Below are 14,973 nucleotides of genomic sequence, written 5' to 3' on the forward strand. Positions count from 1 at the left end.
TACGCGCAACTGGATGGGAGACACGCGTGCGCCCTGCCCGAGGGCACGAAGGTGATGCCAGAGCCCTGGGAATCCAAGCCTCAGAATATGCAGACCTAGCGCTTGAAGGCAACAAAATGCCTCGCGTTAAGGTGAATGCTAGAACAGGACCCCAAAGGCACCGATCACCCCACCAGCAGGGTAGGCAACAGAACCAGGGGGGTGGTGACCAGACACACCCCCAGGGTCATGGCAGGCCTAAACAACAAAACGTTCGCCGGCCGTAAGGAAATGTGTGTTTCGAACGAAAACCCAAACAAGAAGGTGAGTGGGTAGAAAAGGTTTCAAATCCCCTCAGAGAACAAGATCTGAGAGAGGAAATGGAGGATATTAGGAGACGCTTGACTGAGTTAGTAACTAAGCTTGACGTGCTCCGTTGTTCACCAGGTCCATCGAACTCCTCAAAGGAACACGGCGCTGAAACCCCGTCAGTATGACTAGATGATGTACTCCCTCCCGTTAAAGCCAAAGTTTACTTTGTAGGTCGGGAAAAGGGGAACAGTGTCCAAGTTGCTCCCCAAAACAGTCACTCCTAACATGCCACACCCTCCTTTTCTGACCTTCTTGGGCGATCTGTACCGTAAGGGCAACGCCTGACACATGGGTCATTCAACTCCCACGCACTACTCAACACCGGTTCCAAAATAGTCTAATGGGTTCCAACACCTTCACAGGGGTGGCTAGAGCAAAGCTCTCCCTTGGCAAACCGTTATAGACAGAAACCTACAACGTAAGCATCACAAACTACACGCAAGATAGGTCGTCTATCACAAAATGGGTCTGGATTGACACCTTTCAAGGGATGACGCTAGTACACCCTGTTTACATATGTCCCATTAATACAGAAGCACTGTTAGTTGGCCAGGACCTACTGAACCGATTGGCTCCGCTCATTGACTGCCGTTGTGGACACATGTGGGCTCAGGTTGACATACCGAGACCACTTGGTCCAGAAAACAGTTCGCCAGTTTCAGATGCACACGTTGCCATCATCCAAAAATCCAGCAGAGACGACAACTCCAATAAGAACAATTACAGGGCCTGGGTAAAACCCTTCAGGGTACTATAGTCACTGTAAATTTGCAATCCGTTCTTATCAATAACAGTTCGCACACTTTAGGGACTTTGTCAGAGAAAACAACTTATGCGTGTATCGTTAGAGATCTAATGCAGGACCTCCTCAGGGAAATTAGTTCCTCAGTCAACAGTCTGAGTGGTGGAAGGATTCCAGCTTACCTGGTATCCCTAGACCTTGTCGAACAAATCCTTAGATCTGCTTCTATCTCTGTTGTGCAACCTTCACAGATACACTTGGCATATAGTTTTGGCATTGAAATTCCAATCCATGTAAATCCTCAGAACCTCAAAATAGGATTTATCCTCAATCTACCATCATAGGCAGAATATATATAGACTAAAATCTGTATTTAATGTTGGTTTTCAGAGAGGTAATGCACACATTCACCTCAAAACACCACCAACACTCGCCTACCATGATGAGGACCCCTCGCTCTACCTTATCTCTAACCTAAACATGTGTACCAACACAAAGTACAGTCATTGGGTTTATCAAAACGCAACCCCTTTGTTAGAGAGTTGACTAACTACCTCTGCGGCCTAAGAGCCGAATTCCCTGAACAAGTGTCATGGTAGCATGTCCATCAAAGATGAAGGAACAGAGACAAGGGTAGAGCGAGCAGGCAATCGCTGGCTCGTTAACACCAGCCACCGAAGTCATACGACTGCCATGATACAGCCACTAAACTAAGGCTACCAAACCAAACGGTGTTCTTAATGGTTCCCCAAGGAGCCACCGTGTACATTGACGATATTGTCCTCCATCATCTCAACGTCGACAAAAATGACGCAGACATTGAGATCAAGGATGCATTTAGAGGTCACAGCTTCACTGTTGATGACACCCTTCAACAGTAGCTTCAGGCTGAAGGGATGGAATTAGTGAAGTTCAGTCTCAAACCGACTGGCTTGACCACTATATTTCATAGTCACATAAGCAGATCGTCATCTTACCGAGAACACCCTATCAGTTTGGTTGCCCTCTGGCTCCTCCTTTGTGGTTGGATCATCATCGCAATTATTGCACACGCCATGTACAGGTACATTCAACACCTACAGGCCAGACTGGACTCACTTCTCATACAGCCGCGTTTTACACACCAGTCTGAGCCATCCCACAGGTTAACCCCATCATTTCCAAGGATAAGCCTTTTAACCTTTAACCCTCCTTTCCTCTAACATTTTGTTCCTAGTAACCAATGTCAGGTTCTACTTTGATTTTGTGTTATGACCAAAGAACAACAAAGGATTGTGTTATGGTTAATGCTGTGCCTTCCAATAACTTGAAATGTTTATGTGTGATGAATGTAGTTTTAGAATTAGCTAGAAGTTCTAGTCACATGGGTTAACCTCCTCTTGGTCACTATAATGTGGTTCGTTCTTGGTGGGGCATGTGGTGAGTTGAGCATGGATGCCGCAGTGGATGGCATGAAGCCTCCACACACATTATGTCTCCATGGCAATGCATTCAACAAGCCACGTGATAAGATGCACAGGTTGACGGTCTCAGACGCAGAGGCAACTGGGATTCATCCTCCACCACCTGGATTGAGGCAAATCACTATGCAACCACAAGGACTTAAAAAAAGCACATTGGGAATTGGGCATTCCAAATTGGGAGAAAAAGGGAAAAAATTAAAAATAAACAATAAGAAATTTTAAAAACAAAAACACACAATACAACTGTAATGTTGATTATAAGCTAGGGAAAAGAGATAAGTCTTTAAATTCATGTACTTTAAAAGCAGATCTGATGAACACAGGCAGACTGTTCCAAAGCTTTGGAGAAGCTACTGCAAAAGCACTCTCAGCTTCATCTAGAATTGGGAACAGTAAACAGTCTATGCTTTGATGACCTCAGAGATCTGTCAGGATTGTGTATACACAATTGATCAGACAGAGGGAGAAGGTGCCAATCCGTTTAAAGACTTGAAAACAAAAAGTAATATTTAAAAATCAATTCTGTAGAGGATTGGCTACCACTGAAGAGAAACTAAAATCAGATTAATAGGACCACGTTTACATACATCAGTCTAAAGTCTAGCAACAGCATTGACATGACACAACAGATATTCTTTTCTTTCTTTCTTTTTGAGATGTCTTACGCCGGGTTCTTACATCCTCCGTGAGCGAGGTGTGAGCGGTGCGTTTTCGTTTCCCATATTAACAGATGACACTGTTTACACTGCAAGCGTGAGTTGTGAGGTGAAGCGTCCCAGACGTGGCAGTGAGTGGATAGTTTTGCCATTGAGCCTATTTTTGCCGCGTGGCTCACGCTGAGCTCAGCAGCTCTGGGTGCAGTACAACACTAAAATAATCAGGAGATTATGAAAAGACACAAAAGCAAATCAAAATTACTCAAACCGAACCAATAGTACACTACAATTTATATGTCGGCATGCAAGTAAACTCAATAAAATAAATAAAGAATTATTAAACTTTTGAACTTGCCATTCTGTGTATAAATATGTGTACAGTTTAGACACAACATTAACCAATCACAACCAAGTGTGCTGATAAAGATGAAGTGCAAGTGACTGCCCGCTGTTGTCCTTGAAGCAGCAATAACCTCAGCTTATTACGACCTTATTAAAGAAAAACTTTGGCACGGAGGATTTTTTTGGGAAAACCTCATATAATACAGTTATATGCTAATTTCGCTCAGGAAAAATACAATAACATCACACATAACTTCCTTTGTCTAATTATTTCTGCTGCATGGCTAAGATTTGAGATTTTTGAGAATAATTTCTATTACACAAATATAGGCTCATATTTTGAAACAACAATTCTCAACAATAAAAGAAAAAAGAAATGAATACACCACATATCTTTTCGTTTTTCTTTTAATTAGTAGTATCATCATAAATTATATGACTGCAACTTTGCCCAGTCCTAATGGCCAATGACTCTGATGTGCGTGCAAAATTTGAAGAGTCTTCACACATGTTAAATACCAAAAAGTACCAAAAACCTTGAAAAGAATAATAATAATAAATATAGCTGCAAGCAACGAAGATGGGCCCAAGCACCGTGGATCCATTTCCACCCGTTGGCTTTTGGAAAACAATGCATGATGGACACTGCAACAACACAACATTCATATAAACTTTGACCCTAATCATATAGTGCATAATAGATATATGCCACCATTCCAGTTTGACTACAACACCATGTAATTGAATCTGTTGCCATGACAACACTATTAAAGATATCAAGGATCCCTTCACATTTATCCATCAGCAGTGTTTTGACATTATTCTAAACAATTCTGAAGTGATTTTGAAGTGACCCACAATAGCCACATCCTTGTGATCATCTCCCATTCACAGACTGTGATGGCACGTTTCCGCCTTATTTATCAGCATAAATCTCGCAATTTTTTTATATGATACATTTTTTTAAATATTGACTGTAAATTTATAACATTCTGCATTCTGTGTTATATTACCCTGGAATTAGTTTTAAAAAACGAATTACCACAGCTGCAAGGGGGTTTCTATCACAGCTGCTGAGAGAGTGCAGAATTAGCTGCAAAAATAAAGGGTATTTTGGTGTGGCTTGCTTCTGTGCCACAAATTTGTTCTATTTAATTAACTGATTAGTTCAGTGACCACTTCTGGAGATGCCACTAGGTAGCGACAAATGAGCGTCTTATGTGGTATGAGCAAGTCATTGAATAATTTTGAGTCGTTTATGACTGAAATCTGCCAAGAGACTTTAGTGTTTAAGCATTCCTTCAGTTTGATCATTATTTTTCATTCAAAAAGACAACAGTAATAGTCTAATAATAGTGAGTTTTAATAATGTTCTTCTCCTTCATTAAAACTTGCATGACTACAAATCTACTGACTTCAGTATAAGAATTATAAACACAAAGCAGATCTACGGTATCATTTTCTGAAATGATTTTTCATTCACTGAGTTCAAAAGTCTGATTGCTTACGGGAAGAAGCTGTGATGAATTCGGCTGGTGCGGGTCCTGATGCTGCGATACCACCTGCCTGATGGTAGCAGTGAGAGGCAGTGATGCAGCCAGTCAGGATGCTCTCTACAGTGCTGGTGGCACTGAAGCAATGTGTTGCCACACAGTCATGTGTGTACAGGGAATACAGGAGTGGGCTGAGAACACAGCCCTGTGGGGCTCCAGTGTTGAGGGTCAGTGATGAGGAGATGCTGCTGCCCATTCTAACCACCTGGCATCTGCTTGACAGGAAGTCCAGGATCCAGGTGCACTGCGAGCTGTTTAAGCCCAGAGCCTGGAGTTTCACATCAAGCTTGGAGGGCACTATGGTGTTGAATGCTGAGCTGTAGTCTACAAACAGCATTCTCACATATGTGTTCCTTTAGTCCGTTCATTTATTGTGTAGCTGCATAACTGGTAAATAACTGGTCATTATTTTTATCACATTTAGATTCAAAGCAGCTTTACAGAAAATCATACTGTAGTGTCTACAATGTAATACATTTCTTACTGTCCCCATTGAGTAGTTTCATTGAGAATGACATCAAGAGCTGAGACAGTTATGTGAAATACAGGTAAAATTAAGATTTAAAGAATTTAGGAAGAAGCCGGAAGGTGATTGAAGGAGTTGCAATAAACAAACAAAATAATTTACTTTGACTTTTTATTTATCAAGTGAAGATAATGACTTCAATAATAAACAAAACAAATGGTAAAAGCAGTATTCAATAAACTGTAGTTTGGATGCTGTGTTACATAAACATGTCTGAAGATCTGAAATCGCCATAGTTACTAACAGATAAGATATGATTCTAGCGTTATCCAAACCACCAGAACATCATAAACAATTGAGAAGATCAAATATAAAGCAATGTACATGCTCACATTAAAGCTTCACACCAATAAGCTCGACTGTATCACAAACCAACGAAAATTGGTGTAGGCGGAGCGATACGTGTCGCCCCGCCCCATCGTCCAGACTGTACTCCATTTGCCCCGGAGTTTGGAACAAAAGATTATGCATGTCAGTGATCAAACCAAACAGCCAATCAAAGGTCATGGTCAGTATTCAAAGTGACCAATCAAAGGAGCGGAGCGCCTCCAAAGTCTCAAAAGTAAACTTGACAAGCGAGTGTTGTTCAGCAGTTGCGAGCGCTCGTAAAAGCCCCGTGCTCGCGAGACCGCATTTGTGCACGCGGAGCAGAAATGCTCGCTAACGAGGATGGTTTTCCGCTCGTGGATACTGTTCTGTGCGCTCATATCACGTGCACGCGCCTGGTTTTTAGGTGCGCGCGTTTAGAGACTACTTAAACGCCATACTTTTAGCTGTTGGTGGAAAAGACAACGATTTTGCCATTGGGTGGCATTGGCCCACCTGTACCTATGCTAAAGGTTTCAACATCACTGCCTTGACAATACTAAGTTTTGGCAGACTTGTCATTTTCTCAGTAGCTTCACTGACTTTTTTTCCCGCCTTGCTGCACCACTTTCGTAGTGTCGTTTTGTTTTTTTTGTCACTGAGGTAGGCTAATCTATTCAACAATATATACGAGTATATAACTATTTAACTACACTCAAATGTTTAATTTAATTCAGTAAGAGTTCCCTCAGTTAGTATTTTCAAGACAGGAGGCAAAAATTACAGTTGATAAACTGGTTTTATCCAGATCGGCAGACATACCATCAGTCTGTTATTTTGACCCAGCATCTTGGGTTGGTAATGATGTATTTCTACTGTCAGACAATGACCCAGCCACTAACCCAGCAGAATTTGGTTAAAAACTACACAACACTATAAAAATAACTCCTCAAAATGACCCAGCTGACATAACTCAGCATTCTGGTATAAAAAAAATAACCAAGCATAATTTATCCCACTCTTTATAGAAATCATTGTGGATTATATTTTGTTTTTCAATTGAAAACCACAATTTGTCCACCAATGTTCACTTGATTGTACATTTTTAAAATAAAAACTGCTGCTTTTCTGAAGCTCTCTGTATATTATTCTTCAATAAAGCGTAAATAAAAAAAGTAATCAGGGTCTTTACATACAAATGGAGGTTATACAGCCATTTGTGTCACTATTTTTTCTTGTGAAGAAGCCAGTTGGTTTTCTGACCAAACTTTTATTTACAAACAATACAAGATATTCCCTTTCTTTTGATTTATTTTTTGATTTGCACAAAACATATCCATAAAAGAGTACTTCTCCAGTCACAAATGGGTTAACAATTTATTCTACAAACCTTCATGTAATTTATGATCCTTTCTCTGGACAGCAGAAACAAATGTGGGAATACTTTGTTTCCCTATCAAAACACTACAAAACGAGCCTGGCTTCAGACAAAGCTTAATAAACAACCTTGATACAATGGTCATATTTAGCTGCGCCACCAAATACTGGCACCTATGACTTTATTTAAATGTACAACGGAAAGCAAAAAGACAAGCACAGAGCTAGCAAACACTCTCGTCACAGACACTTAAAAAATGGTAAGAATCACGCAAAGAACAGGCAGTTCGCTCAACTCAAAAGTGGGAAGGAAACACACTTCTCAAAAATGTTGAACCAACTCATAACTACAGAGCCAATGATTAAAAAAGAAAAAGAAAAAAAGATTTTAAATTTGAGGGTAAATATGCTTTTTGGTTTTCACAGTTCAGATGCACTGCATGCATGATACAAACAACTGCAGGGTTTTCAGAAAAAAAATTAAATAAAAAAAAATAGAAAGGTTATTCAGCTTTCAGATAAACCGTTCAACTGTAAAATAAAAAAACTACATGAAAATGGGGGGTTAAACATTTTCCTCTATCTCCGGTATCGTCCCCTCTCCTTCTCTCTCGCGCGATCTCGAATTCGCTCCCTTTCACGGTCACGTTCTCTGCCACGGTCTCTCTCTCTGTCACGACGCCCATCTCGTGGCCTGTCACGCTCTCTCTGCCGGTCACGTTCACGTGGGCGGCTCCTACGTCCACTCACCACTGCCTGTGTGCGCCTCAGGAAGTCATCCACACGCATGTCATAGTCATGCTACCAGAAAAAGAGAGTAAGCAAAAGCTTAGTATAAAAATATTTATTGATATATTCATTATATTAAGAAACACTTCAGCTATGTTTCAAAACCTAGTGATTAGCCTTGCTGTCTACTACTTGTAAGGCAGCATTTGACCTTAAATCCTTAGAAGTGACTGATTTGAAACAGCATAGGCAGCAACTGAGCATCATCCAAAAAGTCAGGTATGTACAAATTTATATATTGGGGGCCAGATGCAGGAATAAAAATAAGGTGTTGCAAACCGCATGTAATTTTATTTTATTTTTTGTAATTCAATGCTATAACAACACAGTGGTCCTTTTCATTTGGTTGAAATGCATTTGCGAGCTGAGCATGCACAGGCACAAATGAGGAAGTGTATTGAGGGCACTCTAATAATTCATTACAATGAATCAAACTTCCCAGCGGTACTTGTGATAGAGAACATTCTAAGAAGAGTTTGCTCGAGACACTGGCACGTCTGTGCCTCTGAGCGCTCACATAACTTGGCTTGAGCTCACACAATGGCAGCTCTACACATTAGCAAGGCTTTGCGTCATTCTAACGAGAAAGAGTACATGAACCCAATATCAATACTAATGACATTCCTAAAATAAAGGCATTGATCCCTTTGCGTGCTGTTTCATTAGTGGGAATGTAGAACTTTGGCAGTGGATGAAGCTGGTGGTGACTGCAAAGAGAATGCACAATTTGAGCGCTCTGCAATGTGTTTGTACATGATAATGAAACCCACTTTTCAGAGTGTGAATGTCTTCTCAATAATTTCTCAATAGCGGGCCTAATTCCGAGCCATTTCTAAAATAGATTTCTCAAACAAAGCCTCTCGCAGGGCTGCATTAGAGCAGCTGGCAGGCCACCAATGGCCCGCGTGCCATTGTTTGGACACCCCTGAAAAAAGTGAATGGGATTGCCATGAAGGAAACAGTGCTGTGAAAAAGTGTTTGGCCCTGTCTGATTTTCTGTATTTTTGCATATTTTTACACCAAAACCCATGAATGCATAAAATGAAGCAAAACATCCCCAAACCATCAGAGTAGTTCGCTCCAGTATTTTTTGTTGCTTCAGTAAGCCTATTCCACACAAGAAAGTGTTTGTACTGTTTGAAAGTTTTTTAAAGTTTTGAAAGTTAGTGTTTGAAAGTTGGTTTGTACTGCATTTTCAACATGTTTTCACAAAAAATATGGCAAAAATAGGCTCTGTGCCGAACTGATCCTCTTGTGTGCCTGGGGCACTTTTTTTGATGCAGCACAGTGGCAAGGCTGTAAATTGTTAATATGGGGACAGAAATTAACACACTTCACTCAAGCCCCATAGATGCAGTATGTGTGAAACAGGCATGTTGACCTTAATTATCTCTATTTTTGACAGGATGAGAAAGAGGCTGCAAAGGATAGACTTCAGAATAAGAATGAGCTTTATTGCCAAGTATGCTTACACATACAAGGAATTTGTCTTGGTGACAGAAGCTACCAGTGCACAAACAATACAACAAATAAGAAGTGAATAGAAAATATAAGTATATATAGAAATACGCAATAAGACTATAAGACTATAAGAATATAAGTGTATATATATATATATATAAACAATATCACACGAGCAAGAGTGCGATATGGCCCTACATCAGCACTGCTGTGATTCGGCCGCAGGCACGAGGCTGCAGGCGGAGTGCCGTAGGTAATCACAGCAGTGCTGATTTAGGGCCTTATAGCACGATTGTGAGTGTGATATTGCTTATATACAACAGTTCAATAAACAAGTAAATTACAAATGAGAAAAAACTGAATAAGGTCATAAAAACGCATTTGTGCATGGAACTACTTTCTTACGCAATGGATCAGAATCTGCTGTTGCTGGTTCAAACTAGGGATGTGCGAGACTAGTCGACTAAACGGTTCTGATGCTGCTAGTCGACACTGGAATTACTAGTCGGTTAATATTTACCCCATTAAACTGATAATAATTTTTACACATTTACGTTTGGCTTTATATTTTTACAGAGGCTGCATTTAAATTACTGTCATATTAATGTTACATATTTTAAATAGAATTAATAATACAAATATTATAAAAAAAAAAAAGAGGATATTTGGAGCAGATACGAAGTTTAATTTCACCTCAGGTTGCGCGTGCTTCTTCCCTCTCTCACGTGCAGAAAATATCCTCTCGCTAGACAAGCAAACTCAGCATAGTAATTATGAAATCACTTCGGTGGTGCGGGAATCGGCTTTCCAAATGTTTGAAAGTCTCTAAGGATGTTTTCACATTTGAGTCTTCTTTACATCTGTGCATGCTTGGATGTTATTTTTCCGCTGAGCAGGCTTTTTCAAGTGCAGGATAGCCGCCACAGGTGAGTCAAGTCCCATCCGTCTTTCACCAGATCATGTTGACAGGTTAATTTTAGTCATCAAAAAAATTTATGCTTTTGAGTAAGTAGCCTAGAAAATAACTGTTTTAGACTAGGTATGCAATTTTTTAATCTGCTGATTAAGAAGGCTATTTTCAACAAGGTGCAGACTGCTTAACGGGTTAAACTGTCTTTGATTCTGTGTGCACGTCATGTTTAGAATACATTAGGTTTATTGCAGGCTACATCACAGGCCTATTTTTTCTATCCTATAGCTCAGTTTTTTTATTTTTTTTTTTACATCGTAGCTGTTATTGGTTAACGTTCTTTATCAAACAGCTGTCATATTAGATCAAGGGCTAATGCACGACTGCACGGCGTGAAATACGCACAACTTTTCAGTGCATTTTATTCTCTCTCATAGATTTGGCTTAGTCTACCTGTTAATTATTTTCAACAATGTCCTGACTGTTTAATATGTTAAGTAACTTTTACTTGGTGAATTCCATTTAGAACAGGCTTTTAATGGTTGTTCCATTGATCCTGCACTATTCATTCAATTGTTTTCAATATGTCTATTAAATATTCGCTAATGTTGATGCAGTGAATGTGTGTCATGTTCTATATTTAATGTACAATGATCATAATTCAAGGCGAGCACGTCGCAGATAAATGCCCCTTTTCAGTAGAATTTAGCATCGGATATGGAATAGATTAAGTATTTTAAATGTTTTTTTTTTTTTTTTTTTTACTGTTTTCTGAAGGTTGGTTTCTCTTTAGACTAGTCGGTTACAAAACTTCAGTTTAAATGACAGTCAAATTAGTCATAGCGCACATCCCTAGTTCAAACCAAATGATGCGTCCAAGCCTTTGTTAGTAATTCAAAAATGTCACTTCAGAAAGAGTATCACTGCTTGTGCTGTTTCTAACAAGTTATTGGATAAACAAGGATGGATGTGTGTGTGTGTGTGTGTGTGTGTGAGAGAGAGAGAGAGAGAGAGAGAGATGGAGCATGTGCGATCACCTGTTGCCACACCAAGCAGAGATGCTGTCAGCTTTCTGAAGGTCAGCTTTCTCAGTGGAAAAATAACCGTCCAAGCGAGGGTATTTCTCCCTATTTCGCGGTAGCCGGTGCGCAAGAGTCATTCACTATAGAAACCGCAATCTCCTTTTTGAACAGTACTTTCTCTCCAATGTGGAAACTCCAGTAAGAGGTAAGCACCTTGAGTTCTGTAATCAATCAGTCTGTTGTGTCTCTCAGCTGTGATGAGCCTTAATGCTGAAGTTGTTAGTTTAAAGCGGTTTAAAGCTATTTTCTAGCTTCAGTAGTGTAGTAGTAATACAAGTGATCACGGAGCGCTGTTGTATGTAAACACTGGCTGATGCAGATTCACTTCAGGTCACCTAACTGGCTCATATTACACACAAAAATGATCTTTTGCCACCACCTGCTGGCTAACATATGTAATGTAAGATACATACATACAGTAGCACAACACATATGCACTGCTTTTACGCTTTAGTTTAGAACAGCACGAACACAAGCGGAGTGATACACAGTGAAGCGTCCGAGTGCCGATGGTGTGAGACCATCAGTGCTCATGTAACATCTCTCGTCCAATCAGATTCGAGGACCGGAACTAACTGTTGTATAATATATATATATATATACATATATATATATATACATATATATATATATATATATATATATATATACATATACATATATATATACACACATACACACACACACACACGCACGCACGCATGCACCCAAAAGTTTGAGATAATGTACAGATTTTGCTCTTATGGAAAGAAATTGGTACTAAAAGTGGCATTCAGCTAATCACAATGTATAGTCAGGACATTAATAACGTGAAAAATTATGATTACAATTTAAAAAAAAAAAAAAAAAAAAATCAGAACTTCTTAAACTACTTCAAAGAGTTCTCATCAAAAAATCCTCCACGTGCAGCAATGACAGCTTTGCAGATCCTTTTCATTCTAGCTGTCAGTTTGTCCAGATACTTGGGTGACATTTCACCCACGCTTCCTGTAGCACTTACCATAGATGTGGCTGTCTTGTCGGGCACTTCTCACGCACCTTACAGTCTAGCTGATCCCACAAAAGCTCAATGTGGTTAAGATCCATAACACTCTTCCAATTATCTGTTGTCCAATGTCTGCGTTTCTTTGCCCACTCTAACCTTTTCTTTTTGTTTTTCTGTTTCAAAAGTGGCTTTTTCTTTGCAATTCTTCCCATAAGGCCTGCACTCCTGAGTCTTCTCTTTACTGTTGTACATGAAACTGGTGTTGGGTGGGTAGAATTCAATGAAGCTGTCAGCTGAGGACATGTGAGGCGTCTATTTCTCAAAACTAGAAGAATCTGATGTACTTATCCTCTTGTTTAGTTGTACATCTGGCCTACCACATCTCTTCTGATCAAAAAGAACTTTCTTTCAAATAGTGATGGTGCTGTTTTTTTACATCAGTAATGACCTGACTATACATTGTGATCAGTTGAATGCCACTTTGGTGAATTAAAGTACCAATTTCCTTCCGAAACAGCGAAATCGGTACATAATTCCAAACTTTTGGCCGCCAGTGTATATATATGTATGTACAAATACAAATCTGTTACATACAGATGCAAGGGAATGTATGGCAGAAGAGGTAGGGTATGCTGGATAAATATAAATAGACTAAGCTGCGTAGTGCACATAATTACTGCTCAATGGGCAGTTTTAACTGTTCATGAGATGGATAGCCTGTGGGAAAAAACTGCTCCTGTGCCTGACAGTTCTGGTGCTCAGTGCTCTGTAGTGCCGTCCAGTAGGCAACTGTTCAAAAAGGTAGTGGGGTGGGTGAGTGCGGTCCAGAGTGATTTTTCCAGCCCTTTTCCTCACTCTGGAAGTGTATAGTTCTTGAAGGGAGGTCAGGGGGCAACCAATATACCTCTCAGCTGTCCGAACTGTCTTTTGTAGACTTCTGATCTCCGATTTCGTAGCTGAACCAAACAAGACAGTTATTGAAGTGCAGAGGACAGACTCAATGACTGCCGAGTAGAACTGTATCAGCAGCACCTGTGGCAGGTTGAACTTCTTCAGCTGGCGAAGGAAGTACAACCTCTGCTGGGCCTTTTTCACAGTCAGTCAATGTGGGTCTCCCACTTCAGGTCCTGTGAGATGGTAGTGCCCAGAAACCTGAATGACTCCACTGCTGCCACAATGCTATTTAGAATGGGGAGTGGGGTCAATGTTGAGGGGTTCCTCCTAAAGTCCACTATCATCTGTTTTAAGCGTGTTCAGCTCCAGTTTGTTTTGACTGCACCAGTGAGCCAGCCGTTCAACCTACCTTCTGTATACAGAGTCATCTTGGATGAGGCCGATGACAGTAGTGTCGTCTGCAAACTTAAGGAGCTTGACAGAGGGGTCTTTGGGGGTGCAGTCATTGGTATGCAGGGCGAAGAGTAGTGGGGAGAGCACACATTCCTGGGGGGCACCAGTGGTGACTGTACATGTGCTGGAAGTGAATTTCCCCTGTCTCACTAGCTGTTGCCTGTCCGTCAGGAAGCTGGTGATCCACTGACAGACAGACGTGGGAACATAGAGTTGGTGTAATTTAGTCCGGAGAATAGCTGGGATGATGGTGTTGAAAGCTGAACTGAAGTCCATAAAAAGGATCCTTGCATATGTCCCTGGTCTGTCCAGATGTTGCAGGATATGATGCAATCCCATGTTGACTGCATCATCCACAGACCAGTTTGCTCGATAAGCAAACTGAAAGGGATCTAGAAAGGGTCCAGTGATGTCCTTCAGGTGGGCCAACACCAGTCTCTCAAATGATTTCATGACCACAGACATCAGAGCGACGGGTCTGTAGTCATTAAGTCATGTGGTTTTGGGTTTCTTTGGGACAGGAATGATGGTGGAGCATTTGAAGCAGCAGGGAACTTCACACTGCTCCAGTGATCTATTGAAGATCTGTGTGAAGATGGGGGCCAGCTTGTCAGCACAGGATTTTAGACAAGTGGGTGAAACAGCATCTGGGCCCTGTGCTTTCTTTGACTTTTGTTTCCAGAAGACATGCCTCCACAAATTATAAGTGCAGGTTGAGTAGCAGGATGGGGGAGGAGGGGGGTTGCAGGATCCTCTTTGGCCTGAAGTTTTGCTGTAAAACTCATTGTTTTATGTTAAATAAGTCCTAGTAGGAATACACATATCCTCACAGAAACTTATATATGATGTCACAGTATCTGTGAGCTCATCCAGATTGGTGTCTGCAGCTTGCAGATTTGCAGTCTCTTCAATGGGTCGTTCTGTTGTTTAGTGTTTTTGATCATTCTGCTGATGAAACATTGAAGGGGGAAAAAACAACTTTCCAAGACATTTTAGTAGACAAAAAACTCCAGAAAACATGAGTTGTAGAAAATTAGATGTGATCTAGCAGCTTTATACAGTGCATGCCATTGAAGAGACTGT

The 14,973-nt window shown here is 40.6% G+C and overlaps 1 protein-coding gene across 2 annotated transcripts in view; it reads right to left on the reverse strand.

Annotated features, from left to right (window-relative positions):
* Nucleotides 1–6,580: 6,580 nt before the first annotated feature.
* Nucleotides 6,581–14,973, reverse strand: part of ythdc1 (YTH N6-methyladenosine RNA binding protein C1) — a 94,948-nt gene continuing 86,555 nt past the window's right edge. For both annotated transcript variants that reach the window (XM_051689332.1, XM_051689329.1), the window contains exon 16: nt 6,581–8,117. In XM_051689332.1, coding sequence (XP_051545292.1) covers nt 7,896–8,117 — 222 coding nt within the window. In that variant the 3' untranslated portion in view covers nt 6,581–7,895. The remainder of the gene's footprint in view (nt 8,118–14,973) is intronic.

This window comes from Myxocyprinus asiaticus, chromosome 4, assembly GCF_019703515.2.
Source record: "Myxocyprinus asiaticus isolate MX2 ecotype Aquarium Trade chromosome 4, UBuf_Myxa_2, whole genome shotgun sequence".
NCBI lineage: Eukaryota > Metazoa > Chordata > Actinopteri > Cypriniformes > Catostomidae > Myxocyprinus > Myxocyprinus asiaticus.